The 16,112-nt window shown below is 39.6% G+C and overlaps 1 protein-coding gene across 2 annotated transcripts in view; it reads left to right on the top strand.

Moving 5' to 3' along the window:
* cep95 (centrosomal protein 95) overlaps nucleotides 1–16,112 on the top strand; it is a 46,864-nt gene that overhangs the window by 1,425 nt on the left and 29,327 nt on the right. Inside the window, exons 1-10 of one of the 2 annotated variants that reach the window (XM_033044181.1) lie at nucleotides 4,341–4,374; nucleotides 4,527–4,655; nucleotides 4,775–4,882; nucleotides 5,654–5,764; nucleotides 7,060–7,177; nucleotides 8,672–8,775; nucleotides 9,525–9,668; nucleotides 10,691–10,953; nucleotides 12,141–12,198; nucleotides 15,264–15,361. In XM_033044181.1, the coding sequence (XP_032900072.1) occupies nucleotides 4,356–4,374; nucleotides 4,527–4,655; nucleotides 4,775–4,882; nucleotides 5,654–5,764; nucleotides 7,060–7,177; nucleotides 8,672–8,775; nucleotides 9,525–9,668; nucleotides 10,691–10,953; nucleotides 12,141–12,198; nucleotides 15,264–15,361 (1,152 nt within the window). In that variant the 5' untranslated portion in view covers nucleotides 4,341–4,355. Of the gene's footprint in view, nucleotides 1–4,340; nucleotides 4,375–4,526; nucleotides 4,656–4,774; nucleotides 4,883–5,653; nucleotides 5,765–7,059; nucleotides 7,178–8,671; nucleotides 8,776–9,524; nucleotides 9,669–10,690; nucleotides 10,954–12,140; nucleotides 12,199–15,263; nucleotides 15,362–16,112 lie in introns of those variants that run through there. The other variant, XM_033044182.1, reaches the window with a different exon arrangement.

Below are 16,112 nucleotides of genomic sequence, written 5' to 3'. Positions count from 1 at the left end.
GTTTTTCCTCATCTCAGTCCTAAATGGCCTACCCCTTATTCTTAACTTTTTTCACACAGAGAGTGGTGAATCTCTGGAACTCCCTGCCACAGAGGGTAGTCGAGGCCAGTTCATTGGCTATATTTAAGAGGGAGTTAGATGTGGCCCTTGTGGCTAAGGGGATCAGAGGGTATGGAGAGAAGGCAGGTACGGGATACTGAGTTGGATGATCAGCCATGATCATATTGAATGGCGGTGCAGGCTCGAAGGGCCGAATGGCCTACTCCTGCACCTAATTTCTATGTTTCTATGTTTAAACTATGACCCCTGGTCCTGGACTCCCCCAACATCGGGAACATTTTTCCTGCATCTAGCCTGTCCAATCCTTTAAGAATTTTATGTTTCTATAAGAGACCCTCTCATCCTTCTACATTCTAGTGAATATAAGCCCAGTCGACCCATTCTTTCATCATATACCAATCCCACCATTCTGGGAATTAACCTGGTGAACCTACCCTGCAACTCACTCAATAGCAATAAAGTCCATCTTCAAATCATGAGACCAAAATTGCACGCAATTGTAACAAAGTTTAAAAATATATACCTGTATTACAAATTGATTATCTGATTAACATCCTCGTTTTGAAGTGGAATCTGGACTGGTTTAGTACTCTGCAACTTCCATTTGGGGGGAGGGTGGAGGAGTGTGAATCACTTTCATTTACATTGGTTGTTGAATTTAAATTGCTAATGCAATTCTATGGCGTTACTTCATTACACCTCCTGGGCTTGGTTCACAGATTTTCTTTGGGTGTTGATTATTACATTTCCAGAGCATGGCAATCCTTTGTTTATATAGGGGTGTTGCACGTAACGTCATTGGGTCAATGGGCGTGACGCATGGAGCAGCTCAATCCATGTGGAGTACATGGCAGCTTCCGGCATTTACTGTTAATACGTGAAACTCGTTCTTTCTTACCCGTCAAAAACCGCCGAAATGGTCATTTTTAGCATGGTAAATAATTATGGAAATCGGGGTAAGCGTGATATCCTACTTCAGATTTCCAAAAGTGAAGAGAAATAATGGTAGAGTGAAGCGACAGCAGAAGGGACAACAACAGCTAAAGTGGTTGGCGAACATTGGCCGTGCAGATATCAAGATTGAAAATATCGACAATTATCGCATTTGCTCACTGCATTTCATCAACAGTAAGGCATTATTTGTGTATTTTCTTGATTCCTTTGGCATCTAAAAAGTTTCAGAAGTGATAAATCTGTCTGTCTGTAAAATTTAAAAATCACCCATTGGAACTGAGTCTTTATGTAATAGTATTGAGACAATACAATAGTATACTATATATTGTATGCTATACAATAGTATTGAGGCAAATAGTATTTGCCTCAAATTAATTTTCAGTGCATACTTGAGTTACCCCACGCTGACAATAAATTGAAGAGTTATGGATGTAGCCCAGTCCATCATACAGCTCGCCCTCCTCACCATTGGCTCCATCTAGATATCATGTTGTTTTGGGAAAGCAGCCAACATAATCATCCCTCCCCCACCCTGGTCATTCCATCTTCTCCCTGCTCCCATCAGTTTGAAAGCGCATACCACCACCAGATTCATGAAGAGCTTCTTCCCTGACATTATCAGTCTACTGGATGGTTCTTCCATTAGCTAGGGTGTAGTTCCAATCTACCAACCTACCCCATTGTGGACTTTGGACTTTTTTTCTGTAACTATAATGCTTTAACACTGAATTCCACACTCGTATTTTCTCTTGGCATAACCTGTTGTAGTGTATGGCTTGATTATACTCGTATAGAGCATGATTTGACTGGATAGCATGTAGACTAAGCTTTTTGCAATATCTTAGTACATGTGACAGTAACAAACCAATACCACAATTTTTCTATTAGAGCTATAATTTTGTTCTATGTCATAAATATTTTGTTTGCTGTAAAGGTCGTTTTATTGCCCTCGAGGCAGGACGATGACTTGCTTCCATGCTTTGTCAATATCAGTTTGTGAAGGATGCCAGATTTTGCATGCAGATTCTGTTTAAGCATTGATCATAATTTTCTGGGTTTTATAACTATGCTGTCATTTTGACAACTATTTATCCTTAAAGCATGGATCATATACCCAATATTCTGCTGAGTGATTATCAATGTTGTTGTAATGATAATGTTCAAGTGCTTTGTTTTCCACAAAATCTAAAAAAAACTATTGAAACTTGTAGACCCAAGTCATTTCAAAGATGTACTTCCAAAGGTGTATTTCAATGGATTAAACTGTGCTTGTGCTCTACTATATTTTAATTCATTTGCAAGTGGGCCTTAATTCAATGTATAACAGACCCACTTCTAAAGTTAATTGTGATTTTTGAAAGTTCACCTCCAGAAATTCAAGGCCATAATCTAGGCTAACTTTTCCTTGCAATACTGTTAGAACTAGTTTTGTATATGCCCCTTCATCTTATAAATACAGTAGTTATTATCTTGCAGATGTTTATGTGACAAATTGCCTGCTGTATTTTTATTTCCTTTTCAACAATGACTAATCTATAGAGGGAAATCCCAGCTTCGAACTTAAACACTCCTACATTGTTGTGCAATTTATTGGCATTAATACACACATGCCCTTTTTCACTTTGAGATGACCTGAAGTTATGAAAGTGTTGTATGGATTGATCTTTTAATATTCTTCCCTTTGTTTATCCCATGATCCTTGCCTACTTGTCATATTATGCTTTCGGCCCATTGTCTCCTTAATTGCAGTAGTTTGACTCATTATTTAAATCTTGGCATGAGTGCTTGTTTGTGTATTTGAGGAAAGAAACAATCCTGAAAAATTGTAGGTTCAGAGAAAATATTTTGCTAGGGATGTAAGTTAACACACTACTGACTCTGGCAACCCCGGTTTGACACATTCCATAGCAACACTTGGTTGCATTGAAAATTAGTACTCTTGGGTGTGCCTAGCTTGAAGCTTCCAAAACTAGTAAATTGCAGATTATTTTAACCTAACATTTCCTTGGGATTACATGTTTTTGTTTGAAAGACTTCCAAAACTGTTTGAGTAAGTAATATGACACTGGTCACTCGGAGATATCCTATGTGATTTGATATGGTTTGGGAGCCATTGAAGGCTGGCATGTGAGAGACCTAGCTGTCTAAATCCATAATAATTCAAAAATAAGTTTCAAACTTACACAGTGTTGGAAGTGTCTGATCTTGCAATGGATCATAATGTTCTTTAAAAATAAACATATCTCGTCAACACTTGACAGAGCGTTGAGTCACATTTTTATATAGCATTTGACCTTTATTAATTGCCATTTAACACATGACCAAGAAGTCTTTTTTTAACTGAGATAAGGATAGGAAGAACATCAGAATTAGAACCAGACATAGACCATTTTGTCTCCTGGTGCACCCTTCACCATTCAATAAAATAATGACTATTTTTCTTTATTTACCCCATATCCCTAGAATCTTTACAGATCTCTATCCTAAACTTGGTGATGAACCCTTAACACCACTATTGAGTGGACTGGCCATCCCCTGAAAGAAACTTTGCTCAACTTAGGCCTGAATGACTGACCACTTTAGTTTTAGATTTTGACCCGTAATTATAGACCTTCCTGCCAGGGGAAAATTCATCCCAGCTTCTACCTCGTGAAGACCTGTAAGAGATTGGTATGTTCAATGGAAATCCTCTTCCTTTAAATTCTAGGGGCCCAGACTACCTAATTTCTCTTTGTAAAATGATCTTCCTGCCACTATTCCCTGGGATCAGAAGACCGAGTACTGGAGTAGCTTAGCAGGTCGGGCAGCATCTCAGGAGAACATGGATGGGTAACGTTTTGGGCCGGGATGACTGCGGAAGGGTTAGGATAAACCCACCAACATGAAATAGATAGGCAAGCTACTTTGTGTGAGAAGAACTGCAGATGCTGGATAAAATCGAAGGTAGACACAAAATGCTGGAGTAACTCAACGGGTGAGGCAGCATCTATGGAGAGAAGGAATGGGTGACATTTTGGGTCGAGACCCTTCTTCAGACTCATAGATGCCTCGCCCACTGAGTTACTCCAGCATTTTGTGTCTACCAGGTAAGCTACTTTGTTTGATGATAATCAGAGTTGGGTGATAAATGTTGTAAGGCCAGTGATGCCAATATCTTGTGAACAAATAAGTTTTAAGAATTTACATTCAGCATGTCCTGATAAATCATATACTCTTACAGATGCTGTGTTGTTAATTGAAGACACAAGGAATTGCAGATGCTGGTTTGCAAAGCAAAAGGTGTAAAGAGCTGTGGTAACTTACCAGATCGGGAGCATCTCTGGAGAACATGGATAGCCAAAATGACGGGTCTAAAGAAAGGTCCTGATCTGAGATGCTGCCTGACCCACTGAGTTACTGTAGCACATTGTGTCTTGTGTTGTTAATTGTGTTTGTCTCTCTCAGATTTACATGTTTGCATGTATGTTCTCTGTCGTGCACTGAATTTACTGGGTTTTTCCTACCCTTTTTAGATTGGATTTCTGTTGCCAATGATCTTCTTAACAAGTGCCATATTAACCGGAAGGTGACAAAACTCTGTGAGTGTGATGCAAATGTGTTTGTTGCCCTCTACAATGCTATTCTCGGTGAAAAGGTCCCAGGTAAGTGAGCCAATGTTGATAATTTGTATGAAAGTAATTCAACTCTGTATTGAAGTGATTTCAACCACATCTGCGCATTAATGAGCAAAATTGATTGTATCCCTTTTGCTCCATTACAGATTACATAACTACCCCCAAAAGCCAAGAAGATGATGCCCATAACGTGCAGGCTGTGATAGATTCACTGGCTTTGGATTACTTGCAAATTAGTTTGTCTCACATAACAGGTCAGTAATCAAACAACTTTGTCCGACTTTTAAAAAAAAAAAAAGTTGCTGTGTTTCAATTGTACAGAAAGAATGGTGTCCTGTGCTGTGTGTTCATGAGTTCTGTGTTCTGGGAACCCATCTCATAATGCCAGTGGCAATGCTGAAATTACTCCAGGTCCACACCTGTATATGGTTCTGTAGCTACACCAGGAGGGAAATTGATCTGCCAACAATTGTAAAAACACAAAATACATGAAATTAAAGTGACGAGTGGAGAGGATTGGGGATGTGCAAAGATTGAGGAGGAGGAGGGGGAGAAAGTGGGTTGGTCACCGTCTACTCCACTTCAGAAGGGGGAGGAATTGTACAGCTTGATAGCCACAGGAAAGAAGGATCTCCTGTGGCATTCTGCCCTCCCATCTTGCTGGAATCAGTTTGTTGCTGAAGGTACTCCTCGGGTTAACCAGTGTGTTATGGAGGGGGTGAGCTGTATTGTCCAGGATGCTTTGCAGTTTGACGAGCATCCTCCCCTCCAAGACCACCTCCCATGAATCTAACGCCGCCCCAGGATGGAGCCCGCCTTCCTGATGAGTTTGTTAATTCTATTGCTGTCCTGCGACCTGCTGCCCCAACACACGGCAACGAAGATGAAGATGGATCAAGTATTGCTTGACAAATGACATGTTTTCTTGGAGATGTAAACATAACAATATAGCTAGATGGCCAAACTGAAAAGTAATCTTTCTACAATAATCTGATTTGTGCTTTTGTTTCCCCTTGCTTGCTCAGGAGAGAATATTGTTCAGAATAACAAAGAAAGTATCAAAAATCTGTTGGAAATCTTTGATGGTTTACTGGAATACCTTACAGAGCAGATAAGTGAGGCCTCTTCACAGCACGGTAAGCATGTTAACAATTTGCTTCCTGGTCTGACTAATCTATTTACGGGATAGGGGGTGAGGGAAAGAAACTCTATTGGGTCACTGCAATCAGCTGATAACAGTTTCTGAGATAACTGCAAAAGAACAAAAATCCGAACTTTGTCCTACTGATATCAATTCTGTGTGCTTTGTCATTTGAAAAGTATCAAATTGCTATCCATCAGCTACTGACATTTTTAAAGTTTGGATAAATGGGCTCATTTAATTAGTTGCAAATTCCCTTTGTAAAAATAGGGACTTGTAAATGCATGTAAGATTATTATTTTTGGTATGTGAGCATTACTGGTAAAGCTTGATATTATCATTGAAGAGATTGTGATCCTCCTGGTAAAGTTTGCAAGTCATAGGAGCAGAATTGGGCCATTCGGCCCATTGAGTCTACTCTGCCATTCAATCAAGGCTGATCTATCTTGCCATCTCGACCACATTCTCTTGCCTTCTCCCTATAACCTTTGATATCCTTGCCAATCAAGAACCTGCTTTAAAAATACCCAATAACATGGCTTCCACAACTGTCTGTGGCAACGAATTCCACTCATTTCAAAGATATATTCTCAAAGTGCCATTTAGTAGGGAATTTCCAGGATGTGGATCCATTGATGATTCAGGAACAATTGTTTCCAAATCAGAATGGAGGAGAGTCTACATACGGGGGCATTTTTAACCACTTGCAGCTCTCATCCTTATAGTTACAGTCGTACATCGATGTTTTTGGTGGTTTCAATTATACATTCACTATTATTAGTGGGTGAGTGGGGGGGATAGGCTACTTTCTGAAGGTTTGGCTGATATTCCAAGGAATAGTTTGCAGCTTCAGCACTGGTGTGATAAATAAAGGCTAAATTGTCTTTATGCTGTACACCTTATCTAATATGATATCTATGCTTTGAGCAATATTTTGTGATAATAAACACAGTAGTTGAGCAAATGCATTATCAAACCAAATGTAACTTGTCTAAATAACATACATTGTTTGTAGTTATACCTTCCATAAACCCATGTTTTGGTTTTTGTCTTGTCAATCTATATAGTTGGAGAACCTTTTCAAGACTAGTGTGAAATCTAAGCAGGGATACTAAGGCATGCCTGGTTACCCCACAGTTGTAATTCAGCTGTGCATTAATCTCTTTAGCAGGAAGGCAGTTTAAAAAAACAAGAGGAAGAAATAATAAAATTATTTTGCCCAGTCCAAAATATGTTTTACATTTTGCCCATTTGTTTTGCCATTTCTGATATTATTTATATTTTTAATAGATGATCCTGACCTGCTATCCAGTGAAGCAATCTCTGTAATTAGAGGTGTACTTCAAGAGGAGCTGGGAGCTTCACTTAAAGAAAAGTTACCTGGAACAGGAGAACACTTGTCAAAAGAGTTGAGTCCATTTTCTGAATGACATTCAAGCCCTTCTATAAAGAAAGGAATTATATACTAGTCGGTCATACATCAAGGAAACAGGGCCCTTTGGCCCACATGTCCATCAAGATGTCCCACCGACGTCAGTCCCACCTGCCCATCAGCTAGCACTAATACTAATAATCTCAATTCTTAAAAATCTTACCTACCAAAGGAGTGTGAATTTGTTGTGAAGAGAATATTTTGACTTGCAAAGGCCTGAAAATTGGTTGGTTGTTACCATGTCACATTATACATTTACTATATGGCAAGTTCGCTAGTTTCCTTGAACACTGAATCAGTCTAGAGGTAGTTTGTGGATGGGGAGGAGGGCAAGGGTCTGATTAGGTTGACACCATTTTGAGTTGGAAAATGTTGGGTCGACTAGTGGAGAGGTTCCATCAGAGATGGGCATGGTGGACAAATTCAACCAGTTGCCAGTTGGTGTGGCTGTGTGTTTGTCAGGTAATGCTCATTGTTTTAGAGCTACATGTGGTACCTGAGAAAGAGAACAAAGTTATTCGATGAAAGAGGACCTAAGACTGCGAGCTTGGAATTTGAGTGTCTGTGGCGCCTATTTCAGCACCAGACAGCAGATTATGCAAGCAGAACTGAAAATTGCAGAAGTGATTTATTTTGCTTTATGTTGAACAGCACTGTGCGTGTGTTTGGAAACCTCTGTACTTCAGATTTGCGAAGTGTGCAGAAAGAAAACTTTTAGTTTGGGATGTTCCCCATTTTAAAAATTGGATTGTGGCGAACACATTCATACAGTACGGTGTGGCATGCTCCAATTTCTCAACAATTTGAATTGATTCTCTTCCAAAAAAGCTCATATGGCTCGGGAAGTGAATGCTGCAATAGAATCCAAGACTGCATCTATAGCAGACTCTAGTTTGCATCCATGTTATCGTGATGGTTTTTGGAATATACTGATCAACCTGGGATAATGGTCCAACATAAACTCTTATTTAGTAACTTAATTTTAGTCATTATTTGCTCATTCTCAATGCCCAAAATCTTGTAACCACACAGAAAGAGGCCATTCTGCCCATAGTGTTACTGTTAACCAGAGGCAAGCAATCCCATCAGTCCTATTTCGGTGGGAACTTTTTTTTGCACTCTTGTCATTAACTTTCCCATTTGTTCTTTTGCCTATACCCACGCTCGGAGTTAAAGTGCAATAGCCGATTAACCTCCTAGCAAGTCTTTCGAAGAAATGTATGCACTCATTAAGAATCCATGTCTTGGGGAGAACATGCAAACACCACATAGAGAGCACCCAAGGCTAACATTGAATGTAGCTCTCCGGAATTATGAGGTATAAGCACTAATTTCTGCATTGCCATGCTGCCCAGTTGCTTAAACCTGTTTGAAGCTATGGATGTGATCTCGATTATCCTGGTCATTTAAAATTCAGAATTATTTATTGATTCTGTTCAAAATCAATAAAAAAATGTTTGACTGTTCTAGCTCATCTTCAGTTCCTACCTGGGATGGAAATGGATCTGAATCTACCAATGAACTCATCCGACTTGGTGAATCAGCTTGTACATATAGCCACAGAATTAGCACAGGTAAATTTGAATATCACTGTACCTTAATTGATACATGTGACAAAAGACCTTTGAAACCTTTGAAATATTGTACCTTTGCTCAGTTTGAGGCCTGTATTATTGTGTACAGCTGTATTCCTCCTGTGTGCTTTATTTAAAAAAATAAGCAAAACACAACAGCATATGGTTCAAGACCCTGGAGGCCAGACGCCACTGCCACAAAATGATCAACGACAACAGCAACACTTTCCCCAATCCAACAGCCAGAAACAACTTCACCTGTGGTAGGGTCTGCCTGTCAAGGATGGGCCTGGTCGGCCACAGCAGGAACTACAATCATTGATGATACATTCCCCTCTCCAAACAGGACAACATCAAATCTGCACCGTCATCTCCCACAAATGGACAGATGCCAACTAACTAATTTCCACTGTTCACATTCTTGTATCCCTTTGTTATCACCTCTTCTGCAGCCAACAATGGGCTCCACCCTTCCTTGGTCATCTGTTGCTGGCCCTGTTTTGTTCTGGCCTTTTCTTACGTCCAGTCCTCCCCCCCCCCCCCACAGCTTCAGTCTGAAGGATTCTGACCTAAAACGTCACCCATCCTTTTTCTCCAGAGATGCTGCCTAACCAGCACTTTATATGTAGCTAATTTCTCTCAGTTTCAATTTTTGATATATTGAAGCCTCCAAATATTATTTTAGTGTTTTTCCAAAAAAAAAAATTTCCACTTTGAAAATAAAAATTGTGTCTCAATTCCTTTTTAAGACCTACCTGAATTTCAATGGAGTAGTGGTCAGCAATCAGGAAAAAAGTTAAAGCTGAGGACCCAAGGGCAAAATGGGATCTGCTCATTTCCTGCTAGTTCTGTTCCACATGATGCCAACCAGGAAGAAATTCAAAAATCGGCAAGTAAGTATGAACATGTTTGTTTAGAAATGGGAAAGATCCTCTGGGTAGGTTGCTTCTATCGTCATCGTTTATGTGGAACATTCTATAATTATTTATGCCCTGGAGATTTATGAAGTAGAATCCCTAGGTTACAACTAGTAAGGCTGCCTTAAGATTTTTTCCGTCTTCCAGGTAAGCCAGTTGTTTGTTTCTTATGCAGAATGAGGATGCTTGCTTTATAAAACCAGAAAGCTACAGGTGTTGGACAAACAACATTTCTGGCATGTCTGTGTCAGACAACATGTGTGGCATGAGAAGCTGTTAAATATATTGGGTCAACATCTGTCAAAACTGTGAAAAAAATTATGCTTTGATCAGTTTGTAGAAATACAGATACAAGTGGATTTGGCCTGGAAGAGAGAAGCAAGGAACTGCAGATGGTGGAATTTTGAGCATAACAGAAAATGCTGGAGTAACTCAATGGGTCAGACAGCATCTGTGGAGGGAATGGACAGACAACGTTTTGGGTCTTCAGTCTGATGAATAGTCTTGACCTGAAGCATTGTCCAATGACCATTCCCTTAGGAGATGCCATCTGCCCAATGAGTTACACCAGCACTTTGTTTCACACATGAAAGGGGTATGGGGGTAAAGGGAAACTGGGTGAAATGGCCTGGGATAATGATGTATCATACAATGCCTCTTAATTTTCTAGTTCTGTGAGACTGCATTGGTCTCTGCACAGATGCTGCTTTGTTTGCTTAGGATTTTCAGCCTTTTCTGTTTTTATTATGGGTGGAAGTGCTGAATAAACAAAACCTGTTTACCCAGTTTAAATCTAGTCAATTAAATTCAAACATTGACAATGGATTGGAAACTTTTCAATTGACCATTGTCCCAGTAACCTAAAGCACAGGCATATTGTACACGGGTTGCTTGTCTCAGTTTTGTTAATAAAATAATGTGGACATTTAGTTTTTTGCTTTCTCTGATTTTCATTTGTGTTATTATTCATTGTGCAAACGCTTATTTTTTGGGAATAGGGTCTCCGGATATCTTCCCCTTGAGAGCTCCGTCCACTGGACCAGGCACTAATGCTCTGCAACTTGGAGAACCCATCCGGCCTGCTATTCCCTTGCAATCCCCATACCACCCTGCCAAATATCCACTGCAAGGTGTAGAATTGATCAGTTCTCAGCCCAGATCCCATTTGATGGTCAATCGAGAACAGCAACTCGATACTTCGAGAAAAAGTCCAATTCTTGCAGAAGGACCAAAAGTGTATCCAGCATCTACAGGCCACAGCGTGAGTAGGCGTCACACTTTGAATATACTTTTCAAAGCAAATCATGACATTCTGATATTAATGGAGCATGCTTCAAACTTTATCTCGCTTGCATATCATGAAACATTAATATATCTGTTGTAGATATCTGACACCTGAATGTTCAGATTAGTTATGTCAATTTGTATACCTATTTGTTTCTATATGATGATAAAACTAAAAGCTTGACCCTGCAAACCCCATGGCACTGTATTTTATTTTAATCTAATACTTTCATTTGATAAAATGTTAACATTTTGAGAATGAAAGGGGAAAAGAAGCAACAGACATTGAAAGTTAACATTTTGAGTGATCCACAAACCTCTAAAGAAGCAGGGAGCTTATACAGCTTGAGCAGATGGTCTTTTTTATATGTGACCTATAAAATTGCAGGTAAAATACAAAAACAAACTACGTATTACTGTATTAGAAATCTGGCATTTAAAGCTGCAAAACATATGGTAATAAGCCAAAATATTTTTGAGGGAAGAAAGATCCATTTCTTTTCACCAGAATAAGAGCATGTTGGAGATAAATGTGCAGACAAGAAGCGGGGAATAAGAAACTGGAGAACAAGGGGAGCCAAGTCTGAGTTTGCCTAAACAAAGAGTTAAATGAAAAGTGATTGTGGTGGATGGTAATGTAAGAGGTGCCTCCCTGTTACCAGGGACAACTTTTCTTGACTAAAATTTTGAAATTATCCACTGTACTTTATCACCTTTTGCCTTGTAGTATCAAACTGTACCTCTCTACAGATTATGTCTCTTTTTCTAATTTGGGAAATTAGATTAAATAAGTAAACCTAGAAAATGACCCCTGGGCACAAAGATTAATTTATAAAAGATACATTTGTTAACTGTAATATAAATAAGATGAATTCATTGCATGGTAACTCATTGCTTGATGCCTTACAACAGACATGTGGGCATTGTATAAGCACACGGGTGTTCTAGCCTTCTAGGAACCTGTCTTCTATGATGCAGGATTTTAAATTATTGCTTGACAATTGACTCTGTTGGGTTGGGTGTTCAGGTGATCATTGGAAAATTATGCTCATTCATGGTTAACTTCTTAATTAATAATGTTTTGTTTGCTCCAGATTAAAAATAAAATACTTTAATAAAATGTTTAGTCCTTTTTCCTTTATTTTAAATTGCTCTATTCTCAAGTTACCAGAAAGAACTGACAGATGTTCTACAAGCAAGTTACTATCAAGTATACCCTTGGGTAAGAATGTTTATTATATCACATCTACAGTTTACTTATAGTCTGCACTTTGAATGTAAAGGAGTAATTCCAGTATTTGCCTCAACAGAAGATTACAAGGTATTAGGTTTCCGTTTATCTGTGTAAAACATCAGGTGATGGAAATCGGCGATAAACAAAAGGGGAAGTCTGAAGAAGGGTCTCGACCCGAAACGTCACCTATTCCTTCGCTCCGTAGATGCTGCCTCACCTGCTGAGTTTCTCCAGCATTTTTGTCTACCTTTGATTTTTCCAACATCTGCAGTTATTTCTTAAACAATAAGGGAATGTATGCATGTCTGTCATCTGAAGAGAATATCTGTGTTGGTGTTCTGGTTGTGGCCCCTTCACAGATTCTTCCAGGGACCTTAAGCTGGACAAAATGCAGATGGAACTGAAATAAAAACAAATGGGGAAATACTCAGCACTTGGGCAGCATTCTTGGAGAGTGTGGACATTGATTTTCTTTTTTCATCTGACAAAATCATCACTTTTTTTTCAGACCCTTTTTTGCTTACAAAGAATTGATTAATAATTTGTTGGGTATCTACCTTGGAGTAACTGAGCAGGTCAGGTAGCATATCTTCAGAGGGTTTAACTCCTTTTCTTTAGTATAAACCAGCATCAGCAGTTCCTTCCTATTACTTTGTTTTTGTCCCTTTTGTCCACCTCCTCACTAATGGATCAGTATGTGCCCATTTGCCTTAACTTTCCAGGAACTCTGATTCTACCATTTTTTTTGTGTTAGTGAGTTCCATATCTTTAATCCTCTATCTTTTTGTTCTAATGCCACTTCATAACATTCTGTCCAATGGAAAACATCTGTAGTTACTCAAATATTTTAACATATTTCATTCCTGATAAGCTTCTGCATCACCTCAAGGGCCCAGACACTTTATAATATACAGTGATCAGGACTTTACATAATTTCCATGACTTGCTAAAGTTTTGTACAGTTCAGCATTACTTATTTTAATTCTCCCTATTCACAAAGTCAGGTAGCCCTTGTGCTTCCTTAATTGCCGTTTCAACAAAAACTAGTTCATGAGCAGTTCCAATTGTCTCTCTTGTGGCTTCAGTTTTATGTGGAGATGTTTAATAGAGCAGGGAAAATCTGAGAGGAATTTACATGATCAGCACAGTGCTTCACGATGTTTAAAGAATGTGTATATTTTAACGAAACTAAATAAAATTGTGAAGAATTCCACACTTTACCCATTTTTCAAATACGTTTGTATTTGTTTTTGAGGAGCTATTCAACAGTGTAAGCGCAGAGCTGCCAAGTAGTACGGATTTTCCATATTTTGTACGGAAATGCGATTAGAATATGGATGTACGATTTTGTGTTGTTAAATACGGATTTTAAATACGGAGTTCAATTCAGTCTCAAGAAGGGTCTTGACCAGAAACATCACCGATTCCTTCTCTCCAGAATTGCTGCCTGTCCCGCTCCAGGTTTAAACAGAGCGCTGTCAGTTTAACGTGTGGGAATTTTAACTAAGAGCTGTCGGCGACAGAGCTATGGGTTCTAAAAATAGCGCTACCAGCTGGAGCGCTATGGGCTTTACACATAGCGCTATGGCCACAGCGCTATGGGTCACAGACTTCAGGAAAATTCTCGTATAACAATGAGTCTTTGGAATTCTTTCTCAGTGGTAGTTGAGCCTTTGATTATTTTTCAGGCCGTGGTAGAATTCTGGATAAGCCGAGTGGTGAAAGGTTACCAGTGGGATTGCATTTACATTGGGATTGGCCTTGATTTTACAAAACGGTGGGTGGGCTTCAAGGGGGAAAGAGGGAGGGGTGGATAGAGAGAGAGAGAGGGAGAGGCAGCAAAATGGCTTCTACATCATCAAAACAGCAGTATACAAAGAGATGGCAATGAATGCACTGTCAAGTAAGGTGCGTAGAAGACATGTTGATTGGTAGAAAAGTTATGCATTCTTGTACTCTTACATGGGTGTGATTGCACATTTAAAAAAAAAAAAAGCATTTTTTTCAGCAAAATGGCACCGCGTAATAAATACTGATTGCCTCAGCAAAATACTGATTTTCAAGTACTAGAATACTGAAATGCTCTGATAAAACTTGGCAGCTCTGACCGAGACTATTTATTTATTCCCTCAGTCTTCACAATGTAGTCTTCCACTTCTGTGCTTGTAGTCCCAGAAACAAACTCTCTGTCCAGGAGATAATTATGATAAATGGGTTTCCCCATCCTTGTCCTGGAGTCTGGATGTATCTGTTTTGCTGGGCAATGTACTAACTTGAATGCAACGACCAAAAAAACACACCAATGCCCCTTCTACTTCCTTGGAAGGCTTAGGAAGTTTAACATGTCCCCTACAAATCTCACCAGCTTCCACAGATGCACCATAGAAAGCATTTTATTTGGATGCATCACAGCTTGGTTTGGGTGCAACTCCATCCAAGACACAAGAAATTGAAGCAAATGGTGGACACTGTGCATGCGATCATACAAACCAACCAACGTACACCACCAGATTCGGGGGACAGTTTCTTCCCAGCTGTGATCGGGCAACAATCATCCTACCGCAACCAGAGAGCAGTGCTGAACTATCATCTACCTCTTTGGTGACCCTCGGACTATCCTTGATCGGATTTTGCAGGCTTTACCTTGTACTAAACGTTATTCTCTTATGTATCTATACACTGCAAATGGATCGATTGTAATCATGTATTGTCTTTCTGCTGAGTGGCTAATATGCAACAAAGGCTTTTCACTGTACCTCTGTACGCGTGACAAACTGAACTGAACCTATGGAAGGAGTTAGTTTAATTTGGAGATACAGCGCGGAAACAGACCCTTCGGCCCACCGGGTCCGCGCCGACCAGCGATTCCCGCACATTAACACTACACACACCAGGGACAATTTTTACATTTACACCGTCAATTAACCTACATACCTGTAGGTCTTTGGAATGTAGGAATGATGTTGAGTCTGTATTGTGTGCAATTTCACATCACTTCATAATTTGAACTCCTTTAAAGAAACCAGTTCCTATAAATGTGTTTTATTTTGTAGATCCCTTGAAGGAAGGTGTGCTGCAGGAGTTGCAAGATTCAGAGGATGTTTTGGAGAGGAATCTGGAATCTCTGAGCACTGTAGAAACTGCTGCAGTGGTTAGTATTGTATCATCTTGCCTTTAAGGGCCTTTTAACTTGTATAATGCTATTAAATGTGCTATGCGAGTTTTTAATACAATTTGATTTCCTGACTTTGGATGTTTTAACCGTTTACTTAGCTTTCATAATAGAATGGAAATAGGTTGGCTTGTACAAATCACTGATTCCAAAGTAGTTGCTTAAGAGTACCGTATTATCTGTTGAGGTCTGTGGGCTCCTGTACTATCAGTGATGTACAATGCCAGCGTGAGGAACAGCACCTTGTTTTCAGTCTGGACTCTGTGGCCTCCTGAACTCTTAATTTGGTTTAGTTTAGATGCAGCGTGGAAATGAGCCTTCGGCCCATTGGGCCTACACCGACCAGCGTTCCCTGTAGACTATCGCTATCCTGCACGCAATTCGCAATTTTTTATCGAAGCCAATTAACCTACTTTGGATTGTGGGAGGAAACCGGAGCATCCGGAGAAAACCCACGGGGAGAATGTATAAACTCTGTACAGATCGTACCTGTAGTCTGGATCGAATCCTGGTCTGACGCTGCAAGACAGCAACTCTGCCCTGATGAATTCATGGAGAAATGATGTGCATGGAGGGATATAGACCATGAGCTCTTGGATGGGGTTAGTTTAATTTGCCAAGATCACTGTTCTGTGAAATTTACAATAGTAGTTCTCTCTTTACACAACATCTTTAAGCAGCATCAAGATATGCAAGGCACGTTATTTTATACATAGACAGAAGTAGGTGT

This window comes from Amblyraja radiata, chromosome 26, assembly GCF_010909765.2.
Source record: "Amblyraja radiata isolate CabotCenter1 chromosome 26, sAmbRad1.1.pri, whole genome shotgun sequence".
NCBI classification, from domain to species: domain Eukaryota; kingdom Metazoa; phylum Chordata; class Chondrichthyes; order Rajiformes; family Rajidae; genus Amblyraja; species Amblyraja radiata.
This window is presented reverse-complemented; position numbering and strand designations above follow the sequence as displayed.